This window comes from Larus michahellis, chromosome 2 (genome assembly GCF_964199755.1).
Source record: "Larus michahellis chromosome 2, bLarMic1.1, whole genome shotgun sequence".
Lineage (NCBI taxonomy): Eukaryota > Metazoa > Chordata > Aves > Charadriiformes > Laridae > Larus > Larus michahellis.
In genome coordinates, this window is record NC_133897.1 from 21655896 (window position 1) to 21675722 (window position 19827).

The 19827-nt window shown below is 39.0% G+C and overlaps 1 protein-coding gene across 5 annotated transcripts in view; it reads left to right on the forward strand.

Annotated features, from left to right (window-relative positions):
• NEBL (nebulette) overlaps positions 1-14813 on the forward strand; it is a 274675-nt gene extending 259862 nt beyond the window's left edge. For 4 of the 5 annotated variants that reach the window (XM_074574501.1, XM_074574498.1, XM_074574499.1 and 1 more), the window contains 2 exons: positions 6097-6212; positions 11765-14813. In XM_074574501.1, coding sequence (XP_074430602.1) covers positions 6097-6212; positions 11765-11941 — 293 coding nt within the window. In that variant the 3' untranslated portion in view covers positions 11942-14813. The remainder of the gene's footprint in view (positions 1-6096; positions 6213-11764) is intronic. The other variant, XM_074574502.1, reaches the window with a different exon arrangement.
• The last annotated feature ends 5014 nt before the right edge of the window (positions 14814-19827 follow it).

The following is a 19827-nucleotide window of genomic DNA, read 5'->3' on the forward strand; positions in this document are numbered from 1 at the left end:
ACACTCATTGAAGTCTTTTAAGTTCTCTGATATCTGTTTTTACTGTCAAGTAAACAGCTCTTGCTGGCTGCATTAGGCTTAATCTTCTCTAAACTTTCACTGTGTGACTTTTTTCAAATGCTGTGGAGACCTAGGATACAAGTAGTTGAGCAGTGCACGCCCCATGCTAGCACACAGGAGCATTCTGCATTTCATGGGATGCATTGTTTGGAGCTGGATGCTGGAACATCTGGAGGGAAGCATCTGTGATAGGCTCAGCTCTTTTGTGGTTTGAACTCGGAGGGAGCTTGCACAGAAGTGAGGTGCTTGGTGGGGGCATACATTGGGACAGCTGAGCTGATCTAGCGGTTTGCTGCCTTCTGCTGCCTGTGGCCTTGGGTACTTGCTCCTGCCTCCTTCTTTGCACTGCATCTGTTGCTGGTCTTATCCCTTGCTGAGCTGACTTAGCTCACCAAGCCAGCAGAAAAACAACCCAGCTGAGAGGAAGAGAAAGAGTGGTAGGAGTTTTAGATTGCCTCAGCCAGCTCGTGGAGCATCAGCCTCAGATATGCAGTGGGAATCAGGGATGGACTGCCTGTAGCCTCTTTGAGACATATCACCTAATGACTCTTGCTGAGTTCTTCCAACACTCTTAACTTTAGCAGAGAATGATGTTTAGCACATCATCTTTAAAAGCCTGCTAAAAGCTCATCTGTCATAGCAGTCAAGTTACTTTTCTTCTCTTTTTATGTCTTTCACATCCTATCCTCATCATATCTATCCTGCCTTACTTGCTGCCGAGGTATCAAGATTCTTATTTCTGATCAGCCTGTGAAACTGGCCTTCTTCAAAATGCTCATTAAATTCTTGGTTGACAACAATTATGTTCCATTTATCCTGCTGTTGTTGTTTGAGCAGGATGTGAACTTTTGCAAAATTAATGTATTAACCTTCTTCAAATCTCTCCTTAAAACTTTTTCTCAAGTTGCTTGTATGGTTAACACAGTGCTGGGCTGAGCTCATCTCAGGAGCTTGTCCATTGAAGGTGCACAGTGTGGGAAATATCAGGAGGAATGATAGGGCTGCCCAGGGGTGTAGTGAAAGCTCCCTTCTGAACTCAAAATTGATGGGACAGGGCCTGAAGAAACCCAACCTAACTGCAAATTTGGTCCTGATTTTAAATGGGGGAAGTGATAGAAAACGAAGTACTGAGCCAGCGTTTGTAACCAAAGTTACCTCTGTGACACTTTCTGGAAGAGGCTTTAAAAAGGTATCAGTTGTTATTGTTCACCAGCTTCAACATAGTAATAAGAGCTTACCCGAAGGCCGTATTTCCTTAGCTATGTATTCTTGTAACTTGGACTGGGAAGGGGTCAAGGGTGTTGTGCGGTTCAGGCAGTGACCCGTCCACATGAACAACACATGGGGTGTCCCCAGGTACCCCAGAAATACACTCTAGAGCTACACTTCCCCCCATGGGATTGCATTGCTACTTTGACATGTTTTCTGCTGCACGGGACAAAGCTGAGTAATTTCTAAGGGAAGGGCAACAAAAAGAAGGAACTGAAAGCTACGGGAGAGGCCTTCTAAAGTAAGGCCCTGTGGCCTGCTCTGGTTGTTGCAACCTGTGGAAAATAAGACAGCAGCAAGGCAAAACAGGGGAAGGACTTCAATATATGTGGAGCAACGTGATTCCCATAAGTAGCTTCATCTATTTCAGGGGAGCTAGTCATAATGTCAGTAACGCAAAGATCATAGACATATGGTGATGCTGTATTCTGGCTCTATTGCAACTTTTGTGCTCCTCGGAAAATCTCCAGCTTGATTTCTAGTGTCTTGCAGACGCTAGAATTAAGCACATAATAATCTTCATCTTTCTTTTTACTTCCTGCTCTCTCGTGTTGTTATTACAAAATGTTGCAATATTCTTTGTGAGTTCTCTAAAGTCTTAGTAGTGAAACCATGAACTGAGATAGATAGCATCAAAATATGAAGTGAAATAAATGCTTAAAACTGCGTGATGTCTGTAAAGGTAAATGAAGTGATTGTTATTTTACATCTGGTGCAGTAACCGGCATGTATTGCAGCACATGGCAAAAGTGCAGCAGTTAACAGTTGGGGATATATTGTTTTACCATGGATTGTCAGGGTTCTGCTGTACAAAAGAATGAAAGAGAGTCTAAGTATGGTTTTGATAAAATACATCTTGGAACCTACCCTTTAAATGACTTTTCTTTTCAGCGTAAACTTTTTTTAACCTTGTAGTTATACAATGCTCTCTTAATTATTCCTTTCCTGTTTCCACAGTCTGACCTTTTTCTTTCCCAGTCTTTCTCAAAGCCTGTCCTGATCAGTACACACTCTGCAGACCCCATTGTCTGCTGCAGCAAGTTGATACTCACTATCATTCTTTCAGCTGCTTCTTTCTCTTGGAGGCTTCTTCTCTGTTTGCTTTTTTCATGTTCATTCAGTTTTCTCTCTCTTTCCTCTGGGGAAGCCTATAAAGATATAGTAAGAGATATATGATAAATTTCTTCAAGTAGATAATTTTAAATGAACATCTGGCTTGCTTGGTAAGTGGGACAAGAAAAAAAAGTAAGTTTTGGTATATCAGAATGCATCTGGTAAAGTCTTAATGCAACAAGAAAAAACATCCACCTGTACTTCTGGGAGCAATGGTCAGCCCTCGGCTCCCTCACCAATAAATCTGGCTTCAGCTAAATGCATTTCATGTTCCACCACTGTGTTTTATTGTTCCCTTAGGTTAACTAAAACCATTGCTTTTGCTGCTGCTGCAGTCAATGGTGTTATAGAACTTTATACTTTGGTCTGAGCCAAAAGATTGCAGTTAGCTATGGTGATGATGACGAAGAAAAGTCAAACTCTTTCTCTGCATCATTTAATCTCACGTTGAATTATCTTTATATCACCAGAAACACAGGTCAGCCCTGTTGTCTCTTCACTAATCTGCTTATTTATGTCATTCCCAAATTGTTTTCCAAATAGACAACCATCTGGAGATTTCTTAAGTATATTTTATAAAAAAAAAAAAAAGTTAAAAACTATTGATTTTTTTTTTTTACAGCCCTAATACAGTATTCTTTTAGTGGAAAAAAAGAGTGGAATTATTCAATCAAGTGTCTTTAGCGCTGATATGTGCTGATATATATGCCTGTATATATGATGTTACCTAATGAAAGGACTAGAAGATTATTAGCAAAGCAAATCCTAGAAATTCCTTCGCTTTGTTTGTATAGAGTCTTTTTCTAATGCTTCTAGCACTTCCCAATTTTCCTCCTGCTTTGGAAGAAATGCTTTATTTCCCTGGGCTGATGGTTTCCATTGTTGCAGGTAAATTAACTAACAGGTTTGCTGAGACAGTTCGACAGAATTCTCCCAGCTTGCAAGAAGCTGATTGCAAAAGAGGAAAGTGCATCTCAGACCTGCTGCTGACAGTTGTCACAGAGGCAGGAGGTTATTGTCCCCAAACTAAGCCTGTCAATTTGGAGGCTATAATAAAGCTGACCATCAAGTAGGCTTGCTGCCTGATGCTGACAAGGGATGATTGGTAGGAATTGAGAAAGATCTGTTTTGGGGAGAAGGAATCAAGAGTAAAAAGTTTCTACCGGCATCTTCACTTCTCTCAGGAAGAAGAAGGGGACTCTCAGGGTGTCTGCTCCTGCTAGGGACCAGGGAAAAGCTACCAGCCCTTTGTGGCTGCAGAGCAGGCAGGATGCTGACTGATCAGTGGCCAGTGTCGGCTTAAGATACTACTTCCTATTAAGTTAAAAAGTTCAAGCTGTGCTCAGTTTTTAACCTATGTAACGGATTTACTGCTGGTACGAGACTCTGCTGGCTTCCATGAACTGACCTACGTTTATGCTGGGGGTGAATTGAGGCAAAATATATTCCTTCCGGCTTGATCGCAGAACCTTTGATTAAATTATGGTTTTTTTTCTATTTTCTTGTGAAGCGCTACATCTGGTCATGTAGAAATAGCTTGTATCAACACTGAAACATAAATTATTTGATGAACTACTTAGGACTATTCACTTAATGCATGATAATCCTGTGAACATGTTAACGAGCAGCAATTCTCTGATGATTAAACTGCTTTAAAATGTCTTTGTACTCATATGTCATTAGAATGAACTTGGCACTTCTAAAGCATCCATTATTCATCATGTTCCAGTGTTGCATCTGACTGTGTATCACTTTAATTTCACTCACTTAACAGAGCAATCTATTCATTATAATAGTTTGAAACATGTTTTCTAAATCAGAAAAGCCCTAGTTGAATATACAGCGTTACTTATCTTTGCAAGTATAGTAGAGAAAAAAGTAACATCCCAAATTGTAATTACATACTTAGTGCATTTGAATATGCTAACTAAAACTGAATGGATGTTTCAAGAAAAACCTTTGTTGAAATCAATGATTTTGTTAGCTGGAGAAATAGGAGAGGTAAAAGACCTCGCTGAAAGAATAAGGTTGACTTTTCTTTCTGAAATAGTTCAGCAAAAAACTTCTCAGTAATCCTTTTTCACACGCATTTATTGTCCCGATCACTCAAGAAGCAGTGAAGGACAGAGTATTATTACTGCAAATATAAATACTACTTTTTTTTTTTTTTTTGTTAGATAGGTTTCCTGCTTCTCCTATGTTTTTCATTTTATAAGTCCTGGGCCCTTCCATACATTGTGAACCCTATTAAATGCTATATTAGCTTTGCTCCTTTTTGAATCTGTGTGTGACGGCTGCTCCAGAAGTGGTTCTTACTTCCCAGCAAGTCCAAGAGGTGTATCTCAGAAAGTATTGGGCTGATGAATGACTCCGTGTTTGAAGATTTCTGGCTCATGGGCTGCATGGGCTCCATCTCCCATAAGCGAAAGACAGCTTTTGTTGGAGGAGTTAGATAGAATACCGGCTAAATGGACCACTTGAAGAAGTATCAACAGAAATGCATTTTCTTTTCAGTGCAGCTAAATGAATTTCCAGTTGAACTAGTAAAATTCTGGTAAATAACGGTGGAGACGGACTAATAACCTTCCATACAAGCCAGAAGTCTTTATTGCCAGAGTGCAAAACGTGCACAAATATGTGGTGACTAAACTTATAATCTTTAGGTTTTGAATACCCCTTCAGTCTCTTAATTTTGCTTTAAAAATACTTAATGGTCTTGGTAGGAAAATAGCGAGTAGTCACTTACGCAGTGCTTATTTCTCACAGATTTTTGATCAGCCATGTTTTTAACACATTCCATTTCGGTCTGTTGCCGAAGTAAGGTGCTTGAACAGATGTGGAAGGTTTATGAATGCTTTCTTAGTAAGCAATAGAGGTAGGGAGTCCTTGTTGGTTGTATTACCTCTTTCAGCAGCTCTTGGTACAGTAAAAGTCAACATATTAATGATTAGCCTACAGAATTGTTAAAATAATGTGAAAAAAATATATGTGAAAGAGATGGAACAAGTGTGTGGTAAGAGGAAGATACTGAAAAAGGTGGACTTGGAAATATTTAAGTAATGATTGGTCTCTCTGTGTTTGGCTAAGAATGTTGGTGGAATCAGAATAAACTAAGAAACTCAACCATGGGATCACTTTTTTACGTTTCTGTTGCTTCCTATGAATCACAGTCCTTTGTTCATAGCCAAGTAAATTAGAGTTAGTTTGCAATGAGTTAAGAATTAATTGCAGATAATTTCTACTGAAACATTTCAAAATTGTGTTAGTATATAGCTTTTTTCATCAATCTTCCCTTAAAAATTGGCAGTTTATGGCACATGATATTTAGTGCGTCATCTGTAGCAGTATCAAAATTGAGTTTGTGGTGTCTCAAGCTTTTGTACACCTTTTTATGGTCAGACTTCTTAAGGTACGTCAAGCTTTCCCTTCCAACTAACCTTGATAGTGTTTGTGGATATATTACTATAGCTTTGGCTACATTTATGTATAATTCAACCTATGAAAAGCCTTATGTTATATATGGAAATCATTCTGAACTGTTTCATACTGAGGAGTTGTTATTTACAATGCAAATAACCTACAGTTTCTACAAAATGCTAGATAAGGACTTTTTTAAAAATTTAATTCCTGTGTCTGTATTTCTTTAACACACAGCCCCTGTTCTCCCTGGGGCGTATCAGCAAAGCCAGTCCCAAGGATATGGATACATGCACCAGACCAGTATGTCATCCATGAGGTCCATGCATTCACAGCCTCATTCAGCAGGTCTGGTGAGTACCGGATTTAAAGAATGATTTTATTTGGTAAGCAACATCATCAGCTATTGTGAAATCTCTCAAACATGAGTGAATTGGTCCTCCTGAGTTCTAGAGTTGGATTATTTAACTGTCCCAGTCCTAAATGTAGGTGGCAGTCCTCATGTATAAAAAAGATTAAGTGACTGAGGGCAATGGTAAGAACTTTTATGTCAGAATGCATTAGGAAAAGTCGTTTATGATCTGCAGAAGGCAGAGAAATAACTGACCCTTCTACCTGCTTCATACAAGTAGTAAATGCTTGGACAGTACTTCACAAGTTGAGCTTTGATGTTATGCTCTGTGATGGATTCAGGTTCCCAGCACTGGATGAAAACCACTGATTTCTTAAGATCGCCCTGTTGGTTTAAATTTGGTTCCAATTTTTTGACTTGCTGATTTTGTACTACCAGGCTTTGTGCCTATCCGTATTACTCATCTATTCTTGTGTAAAGATAGCTCAGACTCCGTATCGGCGTGCCCTTTCTGATTCAACAGAATCATGCACCCACTCGTGCCTGATCCACACTGAGTTATACTGCTGGGCGACTCAGAAGAAGATTTATCATGAAACCATGGCCACAGTCATGAAGTTCTTAATTCTGGTGGGTGGGAATGTAAAGCTGGGGAGAATATTTCGTTTTAGAAGTAACTGGTCACGGAAGGAGAGATGAATACCCATTCAGCTCAGGTTTTTGGGAAATGGAGTTTCTTTTTTCTTTTTGAACTCTCTCTCTCTAAAGTTCAGTTTTAATGCTTATCATATTTTTTTTTCTCCTCATAACACTACCTAGAGATTTCATAGTTCAGACCCAGTCGCCTTTTACCTTAAAAATGTTGACTTGTAATTTTGAATTTTAAACTATTTTGAACAGATGTATATTTACGATCTCTGTCACCTTTTTTTAGAGATGAAGAAGAATTTGATTATGAACCAAACTCAGTGCTTGATGAGCTGAAAAAAAATATTTTCAAGATTAGCTGAAACTTGCGTTTTTCTTTAAGACTGAAACTCCATGGCATTTTATATTGTAAAGATCATGACATTCTGTGATGTTTGGGTACTTTCAGCCTTGCCAGTTTCTCAGCTGCTTGGGGGCTGAGGGGCTAACTTGCTGGGATGTGTGGGATCCAGATACCTTCATCTTTGGGTGAGCCAATAACCTGAGAAACTCTCTGGGCACCTGCATGACAGCTGTGAGGCAGCTGATACTGGAATCAACCGTTAATTTCCAAGGATAGGGCAAGGCACCTGGGGAGCTGGCTGCTTTCCCAAAGGGCCAGACTCCGAAAATTGGGAGACCTGGAAGGCTGAGCTTTGTCACCAGATTTGCCAGTCAGTGGGGAGCAAAGCATACAACCTTCAAATCCGGCAGATAGAGAATGGAGATGCCTGCAAATCTCAAAATGCACGTAGCAGCCTTTGCAGCTGTGGGCAGGTAGGATTTTCCTCATATCTCCACCTCCCAGTGACTTACCTGGTGGGCTGCAAGTTGCAACAATATCATTTTAGTCACCTTGAGAATCATCCTTTGCCTCTCCTTCCAGAATGGGAAATGCGAAGGTAATAGGAAAAGGAAGGGAGTGACGTTAAAGCATTTTAAAAATGAAGGATTGAACCGAGTGACTCCTTTCAGCAGGATTTCTTACCCCTTTTGTGAAACTGTTGTCATTTGACATTCTTTTAAGTGATAATAGCTGTTTATCGTGGGGAAAAAAGGAAACATCAAACGTCATGGTTTGAACAAATCTTGTTGCTGTTAAAAACTGAGTGGGTTTCCTTGAAGACAGTAAACCCCCAACATTTCCAGAGGCAGAAAATGAAAGACTGCTGGCCTGGTGCTGACTGCTAACTTGCCAATCTGGTGAGGAAGACAGAGCGTGATCTTATCACCCCCAGGGTGATGATTCTGCTCCAAAAGAGGCATCACAGATGCAGCTAGAAACCTGACATGCTCCCTTGTCTTTCCACATTCGCATCAAAAGACTGTCTTTTTTTCTCTAGCCTGTGCAGTGTATCGAGGTGTGCTGGGCATGTTGCAGTCGGCTATTGGGATGCTACAGAGGGATCTCTGCGTGCGCTGGGGGAAACTCCTGGTTGGGGATGTGTTTAAATGTAGTGACTTTGCACAGGCTGAAGATTGATGGCAGTCCTGGAGTGCTTTTAAAACGCAGTGTGGACATGCTGTTGGAGACGTGACAAACTTACACGATGTTAGGTTCATTGCTTTCAGCTGCCTGTTCAGTTCTGGGCTTGGAGCAGTACTGCCAGAGATGCAGCGTTGTCTGGCTAAGCCAGGCAGAGGGGAGAAAGAAGTAAGAGAAGAAAGTAGGAGAGAGAGGAGATTGGAGGAAAGAAATGCTAGCCTGAAAACTGATCTCAAAGCACAAGCAGTTTTTGAGGCTTAACTAAAAGCAATGAATGTGAAGTCAGCCATCGGTGCCCGAGTTCGGCCAGGACATCTCTAGGGTGAGAGTGATTGAGATCCCATGGGTTATATCAGGACGGGGGTGACTGGAGGGTTAGCTGCTTAGTAAAACCTACTCCGTTCAGCTGGTTTGTTGCATTGTTATCAAATCAGGGTCCCCAAAAGACATAAGTTCATTTTATAATCACGTCCATCAATTTCCTATATTGGGAAATAGAAATTTTTTAATTTCTAAAGTTTGGTTTATTTAATTTTGAACTGTGTTTTGTATCAGGCATGATCCTAATACAGTCTTTGGGTAGATTTTTTTTTTTTTGCCGGATGAATTGCATTGTTTTCTGATTCTTAACTTTTGCTCACTTTTTATGAGCTGTTTTGCATAATGGGCTGAATTAAATTGTTGCTCAGAGTATAGAATGTTTTATAACAGAGCCATGAAGGCAGTTTGCCTCTTTGGAAAATAACAGAGGGTGATCTCACACCTTTAGATAACTAAAAGTGGTAGGAAAACAAAGCCCAGGTTGCAAGTTGGCTTTCCTTGGTAGCTGCTGTATGTGAAGGACACTGCAACAGGTACTGCTCCTTACAAGGAGTGATCAGTAGAATAAGTATAAACTGGTGGATGAAGTGGAAATATACATCTGTCAGCTCTCATCTGGCGGGGGAGCTGGGAATATGAGAGCTGGGCTTTAGTTCTTCATATGCACAAGGCTTACTGTTCTGTCTAAGCAGTAGCTGCAAGTTAGACCTTTGAGGAGGTGGGAGATAGGTGAGTATTTGACTGTTTAACAAAACCCCAACCTTTTCGTATACCCTCTTGTACTCTCAGTACCTGCTAAACTCACTACTGACAGAGGAATAATTCACTAAAATGCATTTTAAAAATCCCTGCTTTGAGTCCTTTAAGCATTGTAATTCTCAATTATATAGCCCAGACTACATTCTGAAGTGATAATTAGGCATTAAATGCTAACAGGATTATTATGGAGATTTCTCCTGACAGCCATTTAGCACCTAATTAGGTGTTAAGGCCATAAATTTAGGTTTCTCAGCAGCATTTAGGGCCCTAATAAATTTTTTTAAAGTTTGAAATTACCAGCTTGTCTCCACAACTGTGCCACCACAGTGATGTAGTCAAGCTGCCTTAAAGGAGACAGCAGTAGTATGTCCTATACCATGGTGTTGTAACAATGAGTGAGCATCCTTCTGAGTGAGCAAAAACTTCTCTTTTTTTTTTTTTGCAATTACATGTTACTTTAATAAAACATTTAATCTCTTCCCCACGTCTTTGCCCATTTAAGGGAGACATATAAGCATGGCTCAGAGGAAAATCCATTCTCTGCATTATGTCACATATGGACTTGCTACCATTTTTCTTAAATAAACATTTTTTTTGAAATAAATTGTTCAAAGGACTAACTGCTACTGAGCTTGTTGTAATAGCGTATTTTTTCACTGTTTGTTGGAGTTAGTTTCAAGGCTCAGTGGAGAGATTGGCTGAAATGGTTGGAAAAAAGTAAGATTCTCAAAGGCAGAGACCATTCCTTAGGGTCTTCCAACCAATAGTTTCTAGTTTCTGAATCTTTAAGAAATTTTTGGTGGTGATAGAACCCTCCCAATTACTTCATTGTAGTTCATAAACAATAATGCTTTCTTTTATCACCTTCCATAAACACTTGGAAGACATTAAGGAACCACCAAGAAACCACATACCTCTGGTTGAAGATCATAGGCTTGTCAGGAAAGGTAGTGGTCTCCAGTGTTTAACCAGGAGTTGATTTCTCTGTAGTGTTTAATCTGCATTACTGATGAGAAAGGCAGAATCAAGACAAAAAGTGTATTTCTAGCATGGGAGCAGTAATAATGAGTTGCCCTGTAGTGTTTGGATTAGATGATCCCATATTTCCAACGTGACTAGTGACAACTGGTCTACTCACTGTGTGTGGAGGAATCTCCATCTTTTCTGAAAAAAATTTCATTAAAAACTATATATGAGGTGGACTAAAACCTATCCAGAGTTGTTTTCCTCAGCTGGGAAGCAGAACAAAGTTTGTTGTCTCTTAAAAAGTTCAGGCAGTGGTACTAGGCATTAACTCAAACATTGACTGTTTTTATCTTTTTTTTTTTCTTTAAATCATTGCACCAGAAAAATTTGGCTAGATAGGGTGACATATCAAAAATTACTGGTAGGGAAATTGGATATTATCAGCGATGCTTGAACTGCTCTTGTCTTCCGTTGAGAGACAGGGTAAGGAAAAGAAAGTATTGCTGGCAATTGTAAAATGAGCTAGTTTTCTTCTTCTGTTAAGACTCAAGGGGAGACTGTTCCCTCTGAATTTGTAAATTCACTTTGAATTCCAGTAAATGATAGCATTTTATTGGTTAGGAGTGGAAATAAATACTCTTTTTAGAAAGAAAATGCAAATCTTGGCTTACAGTTGGACAGAGGTGTAGAGAAATTTGGCTTGGCGAATTACAAGATGTCATATTCTGTTTAGATCAATCTTTTATCTGAATATGCAAAACCAAGTATTCATAAAAATTACTTTTGCAGACTTTTTGAAATCTTGTCTTTTTTTTTTTTTTCATTAGATAATAATATATTCCTAATTCTTAATTTGGGGTAAAATCCTAATGAAATGAAGGACATTCAGTGAGATGGGAAAGTTAATGACCTGGATGAAGACTGTATTTCTTTTCTGTAGTGAAGACACAGGAGAAGCTATATGGGAATCATGCAAATAAGGAGCAGAAGCACAGCTAGCCATGGCTGGATGTAATGAACTGTTACTAGTGGATATATGAAACAACAGTTGGAATATTTCAGGCAGCAGTGAATGACTTGAAATCTGTTTGTATGAGAACTTTGGGCAATGTAGGTTCCAAAAATAATTATTTTGGTACTCAGAAAAAGGGGCTGTATTCATTGTATATTTGACAGGCTGGGGGGCGTACTCTTTCTTTTCAATAGGTAGCTTGTGATTTCTCTCTCTGCCTTGCTCCGTGTGTTCTTTTTCCTGCTCTTTTTCTTTGTGCAAAGAAGAAAAGAAATCTGTTTAGGCTTGAGACTTTACAGCTTTGTTTTCTTTCCTTCAACAGAGAACATACAGAGCTATGTATGACTACAGTGCTCAAGATGAAGATGAAGTTTCCTTCAGGGATGGTGATTATATCATCAATGTGCAACCAATTGATGATGGCTGGATGTATGGTACTGTTCAGAGAACTGGGAAAACAGGAATGCTTCCAGCGAATTATATTGAGTTTGTTAACTAATTTTTGTCTCTAGTCGTTTGAGCTTTATTATGATTTACTCAAAATCTAACCTTTTAGAAAAAGTCAGAAGAATCTTTTCAGAGTACATGTTCATTACTTTATCACTGCTATAACAGTCTGCATTCTCACTCAGAATCCAATTTAGAGTCCTTTAAAGATAAAGAATCAACAAGAAGCTCAGAGCTTTGAAAACAGCATTGCTTATAATAGTGCTCCCTCAAAATGAAAAACATATATGGAAGCCTGGTGCTGCCAGTCCTATAAAGATTTCAGTCAATTAGCTGTAAAAGGGAAATACCTTTTCCCTACACCTCAAAGACATTATTTCTCTTTATAATAACAACCATAAAATCGATTCAGTTCTTATGGCACTCTGAAGTCAAAGGAGGTTAACACACTGAGTTTGAACACATCTTCAAGTTATTAGGGAGGTGTTTAATGTTTGAGCAATTAGCATCCTAATGAAAATTAAAATATTGAGCAGATAATCATTTGAAATAATGACAAGTAATATGCTAGTAAAAAAAAAAACACAAAAAAACAAACAAAAGAAATAAACCCCCCTACTGTCCAGCAGCCTTACAGCAAACAGGTCTATTTTGACAGCAAAAGTTTCCCGGCTCTTGGAAGCCTACATTATTTATTCCTGGATTACCCATTTTCTCTGATTTCCAACAGTGACCTCTTCTGTCAGCTTTGCTTGCATCCCAGTCCATCAGTTAGATCCATGCCTGGATTCCTGGTTCTTCGGTATCTTTTCCACAGAAAATTCCTTGCAAAGACTATCTAGACTATAAAACCTGTCAGCTCCTCTGTTTCCTTCTAATAATACTTAGCAGTTAAATAGAAGCTTCCATTAGGGCAATGTACAACCAATACTTCACGTTAGTTCCCTTACCTTCTGCTGTACTGCTGTAAATAAATACCCTGTGTGAGGCCCCAGTGCTGTGCAGTCACACAACGCCTGCAGTCACATCCCTCCTTCTTACCACAGGTAACTCGCTTAATGGCTGCTTTGCTGATGAGCTAATGTACCTACCCCTGCTGCAGAAATACTTGCACCTCCATTGAGGAGTGGAGGAGAGCTCTGGTTGTTGTAGTGCATTTCGGCTCAATGGCCTGTTGCTTCAGTTTCCTCCAAAGATCTTGGTGATCCAACAGTGAGTTGTACGCTTGCCAAATGATTAATGATGGAGAAATATTATGTTTACTGATTCAGTCTTTCTCGTAACTGACACCGAAGGGAAAACTAACCAAACAGTAGTCCAAGATACTCTATGCCATCACGCTTCAGTTTAGCCATCCATAGAAAACAGTGAAAGTATTTTGCTGACAAACCTTCACCTACACTCTTTGGTGTCCGTTAACTTCTGATCAGAACTGATGGATGCAGGTCTCGGTCTGTGAGGCGGAGGACTCAGGCACTGGAACAGCCTGCCCAGGGAGGTGGTTGAGTCACCATCCCTAGAGGTATTTAAGAAACATCTAGATTTGGCACTTCAGGGCATGCTTTAGTGGCAGAGATTGTAGGGTTTTTTTTGCGTGTGTATGGTTGGACTCGATGATCTCAAAGGTCCTTTCCAACCATGAAGATTCTATGATTCTATGAATACCTGGTGACATAATGAACCTGTAAGAAGGACTGTGTCAGCAGGCTTGGGTCCCAGGGAAGCTTTGACTGTGTGCCAGGAGGATGCTGCATTCCCTCCCAGGGAGAAACTCTGGGAGTAAGGACAAAAGAGTTAAAGATTCAAGCGGGAACTTACTCATGTGGATGCATACATGTGTAAGGAAGAAAATGTTTTTGCTGATAGTATAATTGTGGTTGTGTTGTGGTGTGCTAGAGAAGTTAATTTTGGAGTAGCTCTCAGAATCTTGAGCTTGCGCTGGCTTTCTTCTATTTCTGAAATTTTTAAAGTAGCATTAATATAGAGTTTATAGACAATTTTGTATTTCTTGTTTCACAAAGTAAGCAAGCCTGCAACACCTATTTAAAGAATAAAGAAGGAAGGCAGTATGGATTTGTTATGGCAACTGAAAGTTGTCAATCCAAATACCTGCCAGGTCTATTTTTGCATACCATTAGGAATTGGAAAGCTTAGGCAGTTTTTTTTAGGTATTGCTAACATGGGGCTGGTCCCAGCTGCCAAACAGGATGGAATGACTGCATTAAAAAAAATAATTAAAAAATGTCCATGACTGTGGAATTGCCTGTGCTTTCTTGTCAGCTGCCTGATTTAAAATTCTTGAAAGTTTTACATATAAAGCTGCTGCTGCAGCAGACCTTTATGCATTACGGGTGACTTCCACATTAAATAGCAAGCTTTGCAAGTCAAATGGCTTTTTCAAAAGGCTGATGTGGTAAGCTGAGCTAGAAGATCTGAAACAAGCAGTCTGCTTCTGTCTTGATCTTCATCACCAGCCATCAACAGCAAGGAGAGGAATCCCATCTTACGATGGCTGGCAAATTTTTCTGATGATGCCTGAGGCAGAAATGGCTATCACTTGCTGCTGTGCTGCTCTATTAGCTGTGTAATGCTGACAACAATAAAAACAAGCTGTCAGTTTGTTAACCAGATATGAATAAAAAAGAAATATAAGGGATAGATATATTGCATCAAGTTGCAATTTTTAGTGGCATAAAAAAGAAAGTCTGCACCTATGAATGCGCTAGCATTCTTCCTAAGCGAGGAGACAGTTTGCAGTGTGGAACACTGTATGTATAGTGAAAAGTAAATCAGAAAAGGAGCATTTGATGACATTAGAGGACTATGTTTTGCTAAAAATGGAACTAAAATTTCCTTTATGAATTTTGACTATTCATTAGCCTAGCAAAGCAGCTAAAGCAATTTGCAAAATAAAAAAGGTCGAGAAAACAAAACAGTATGTGAATTGTATTTCTGTTGAGAATGGTATGTCAGCAGAATTATTAAGATCTGTTTTAAGTTACTCATTCATGTAGTCAGGTTTTTATGTTGTATATGCTTAATAATTTGTGTTCGTATGGAATGGTTCCTGCTTTCTGATATAAAAAAAACTTTAGTGTCATTATGCAGCTTTGTTCTAAGCAATGCTGTCAGAGGCCCAAAATTATCAGAGTGCACTTATAAAAATGTTTTTTGAAGATCTAAAATTTATAAGGTAGGGAAAGTAAGTCAGCAACTAAAATGTGTCAGCACAGGTTTTACAAGGCATATATTGGAGCCTGTTACATGCAGTGGGATATAGGGGTGAACAGATATTGTATGCTGTCATGTCACCTTTAAAGTATATATTCCTTTTTAACACGGCATGTTCCTCTCACTGTACTTTCTTCCTGTAGACAGCATTTTTCTGGGGAAAGAAAAAGACTTTTAAGGAGCCAAATTTCCCAAGATGTTCCAAAGTTCAGGTTGGAAGTTCACACCTTCCCATTTTAAGCATTCTAGAAATAAAGAAGATACAATGTGCTGTAATTCTTGCTAACATCAGTATAAATGTAGGAAACAACGGAGCGCATACTCATACATGTATACAAGAACAAATGGGTGCCTTGCTTTTCATTACTCTTTCTTGCCTGGCTAATCTTCATTTTCTAAACAAAGCTACTTACAGATACTGCAGTTGTAATTTTTCATTATGGAACATTAGCATTTAATCTTGATGAAACAGGGTTTTCTTGATTACATTTGACATACCATAAACCACTTCAGCAGATTGGGATTTGACAGAGAATCACCTCCCATGGATGATATTTTTGACAAATGTGTCCCTACCGAGTGTTCCTTGGGGATATGGAAGGTCTCCAACACTTGGGAAAGGTAATAATTCTAGTTTTTATTGTACAATGACTGCATGTCATCTTGTACAATGAAAAAGAAATGACAAATACAGAACTCTTTGGCAGAAAGTGGTACAGGGTATAAAATGTTAGATTTTAATTATGTTGATCAATACTCCATTTAAATTACAGAATATGCTTTAGTTAGCAAATGTTTAAATAATATACTGAAACAGACAAAAGATGCTGTTGAAAGATCTCCAAACTGATGTGCTGGCAAATGCAAAGTACTGGTGAGCTGTAGAAGAATAAACCATTTTGCAATGCTTTAGTGATTTTCTCCAGCTTTATGCCATAGGAACCCCATCTCTCCTTTTGAAAGAAAACCTGAAAGCTATATTTCCTAAACTGCCTGCACTACAACAGTATATTCAAAGGAATTTCATATGCTTCTTGTGTCTGATAAATAGAATTTGCATATTGTACTTAAGTTGTAATCCAGTTGTTGTTGACATTTGTTTAATTATTATTATTTTAGGGGGGAAAATAAGCTATACTGTAGCATTTCAATCATGTGTATTTAATATTACTATTAGAAATTGCTAGACCGTTGGAAGACAGCAATGACTGTATTGACACCGATTAGCATGATGTGGAAACTCTCTCAGCTGTTGGTTTTTGCAGTGTGATATAAAAAGCAAAAATGAACCGCTGTGCAGTTTGGCTTATGTTTGCTTTAAAGTGTGTAAAGTTTTAGTTATTTTGCAAAACTGTACTGTATTTGGGAGTATACAGTTATGAAGGTAACAATTGTTTTTCAAAGGACAGATAAACTTACTCTTGGATCATATGATGTATCATCTTAATCTGGCTTTTGTTATGCAGAAAGTTAACACCAGCTATTAAAATATATTTTAGTAGAAATGCTTTAATTCCTGTTTCTTCCTCTACACTGTGAATATTTAAGCCTTGGTGGACTAGAGCAACATCATGCTGCCCAAAGTACTAACCTATGCAAACTAGTTCACATTTTAGTTGATGTCACAGTGGATGTAACATAACAATTTATTTTGCATAACATTAAACGTCATTCAAATAAAATATTAAACCCAGCACTATGTATGTATTATATTCATAAACAATACTCTGCAAAGCTACCATACCCATTAATATAAGCTGTCGCAGAAGTATATAGTTTTAACTAAGGATGCTTTGAGTTTTCAAAATTAAGTAGACTACTTTGCACTATTATTCTTCAAACTTGATCTCAGAAAATAGTTTCCTAAAACAGCTTTTTATTTCAGAAGTGCCCTCTCCACAAGAGGGTTAATTTGCTTTTTCAGTGAGTTACGTTCCATGTTCCTTGGTTAGTGTAAATAAGCAAAGGTGGTAAATGAAGAAGGTCTGCTGATTTGACTGATACCGGTTTGCTGGTCTTTGAAAGGGCATTTGGTTAGGCGTGCTCTCAGTGCAACACTAATGAAAACAAATTGGACTGCTGGCCCCTTTAAGACAATTTTATATACAAATGTGGTTCTTGGGTTATCCTTATTCACTTACACGAGTTTATTTTTACAGCATTGTAAGAAAGTTTAAGATAAAATAAAATCCAGAAGTGTTTTGGAACTGCTCTGCCTGTAGTTGAAGAAGATTATTATGCTTAGGGACATGTTTTATTTATTTGAGTGTTAAGCGTACAGGCCAATGTACTGCATTAGAATCTTTTAATTTTTATCAAGTGTTAGTTTGAAGAAGGCTGTTAACAATGAATGAGGACAAATGTCAGTGACAATTGGAGCTGTTTAGTTCATTCTAGGTAAGTGACGTGCAGTTGCTATCACAATAACTTTCTCCTTAAGAAATACATGTTAGCATTTCCTATAAAGTTTAATTAGTTACAGAGCTTTGATTCCATATTCTGTGGTGCTTTTATACATTGAAATGCTGCCAGTAGAGCAAAATCCAATCTTTATATATACTGTAGCAAACAGCAGTTTTCAATAAGAAAAAAGATTTAAGAGCTGCCAAAATGGACCTCAAGCACTCGGAATGTGTTTTATTTGTAAATCTCTCCATAATCTGCTAGAGCAACTCGAGTACTTTATTTTCTATTTCTATGCTAAATATATATATTCAGGTGAAGGTTCTTCTCCTGAGAGCCACTGATGTGAAGTTGGTAGGAGACATGTGTTCAAGATCTGAAGGATTATGTCCTTAGTCTACAACAGCAGTGTCAAATCTAACAAATGGCTGAAAAGGAGAAGGTTTTCCTGTCTTTAGTGACCCCACAGAGTATCGTTATCAAACGGCTCTACGTACAGGCACTTGCAAGTCCTGTGGAGACCCTCCATGTTGTATATTTGATAGGTTGGGAGTTTCTAGTTTTTAGGATGCCCCATTTCTGCTCTGCCGCAGGACTGGGCTTTTGATTTTCTTTGTTGTGTTAATTAGCAAGAGTAAGCTAATTTTACATAGAGTTCTCTGTGCTGAGGGAATAGCTGCCCAATGCATTGGCTGTGACAAGTGCTGCCTGCCTTCCCTCTGCCTACTCAAAGTCCAACCAAGTTTCCAATCCTGTTCTGCAGCGGACCTCTCTCCTCTTTCCATAAAGCTACCCGTGGACACACTGAAATGGTATCAACAAATAATCTAGATTTGTTTTTCTCTTCCAAATGATTCCATTTATCATCATTCTTTCAGTGATCTAGTTTATTGCACAACCTCAAAAACAGTAATATCAGCATAAGGAAAGAGGTAGTGTGCTATGGGTGGTAAGGCATGGCCAAAGTGAAAAGCCACAGATTTCTTACTCAGGTTTTGCTGCAGAGGTTAGTACAAGTCAGCCATAAGGCTGAGAGTGCCGGTTGATCAATTAACCTGTAGGCTGAGCAAATCTGTGTAGATGTGCTTGGCCTGTCTCTGTGCTTCAGTCAGTGCCGTAGTGTCAGAAGTGACTATTTGGTAGTGGGCAGACACTTAGTCCAGCTTTTGAGCAATTAGTCTGAATCCCAATGGCAGGCCATCCACTGGCATATGGCATTTGTAAGGGCAAATATATCCTTCCAGAAAATGAGACTTCAGATAGTACAGAGGGAACAAATTGTCAGTCAGTTTAAATTGTATGTTCTTGTGCCCTTGTGTACAGTCAGAAGTTTGAACCCCATGGCACCACAGCAAATTCCTAACTCTGTACTGTGTAAGTAGGAGGATGAGATGATGTGCCACAGAGCTCACCTGCTCCACAAATTGGATACTACATGCTGGATATGTGTTTAACAATGACAGCAGAAACTGGAGATTCATATTTATGTGCTATGTCATAAACAGAGTCTATGAAGTCCTTGATTTTATATATTTTTATTTTGGTTGCTTTCCCACCTGTCTGCTGTTGATAAAATCTACATATGGAGAGGCCTGTTCTCATGCAGGAGACTACTGGCTTGTGGCTTTGACCACTTGCGTCTACAAAGAGAGATCTCCAGGTGTTACCATCCATCTCTTAAAATATTTTTTGGTATATAAATATCCATTTTCAATGACTTCACAAACAGCTGGCAGCTTATGTTATTGTTCTTTGATTCAAGCCATAATTTTTCTGTGTTTTTCCTCCTCCATCTTTCCTCTCTTGACATGCCTGCAGCCTCAGGGGCTGTGTTGCTTTGGACAGCAGCTTTTCCAGGACCCAAAGGAGATATTTTAACAGGCTTCTCAAGGCACTGACAAGAATTTGAATTGCTTCAAAATTGCTAGTGTTATCTACCCATTAAGCTCTCCCTTCCACAGCAGTTGTACACTGGCTTCAATATACATCTTGGCTTTTTGCCTCCTCTTCTTTCAGCCATGCTGACATCTCTGTCAACAAACCCATTGGGCTTGGGGCCTCTCCTTCAGACCACTCTCCGGCTTCTATAGTTCCCGCATTCAGGATTGGAACTGTAGCCTGGCTCACCTACCTGTTCTCCTGTCAATACCTTTGAGGAGAACTCAAAGAATATGGACATGTGCCTGTTTACCCCAAGGGGTGTTATATTTCTGTTGGCTCAGCTGTGAACAATTCTCTTTGAAGAGTCCTCTTGACTGTGCTTTCGTTGTCCCTCCTTCCTTCCGAGAGCTTCTGGCTTCTTCT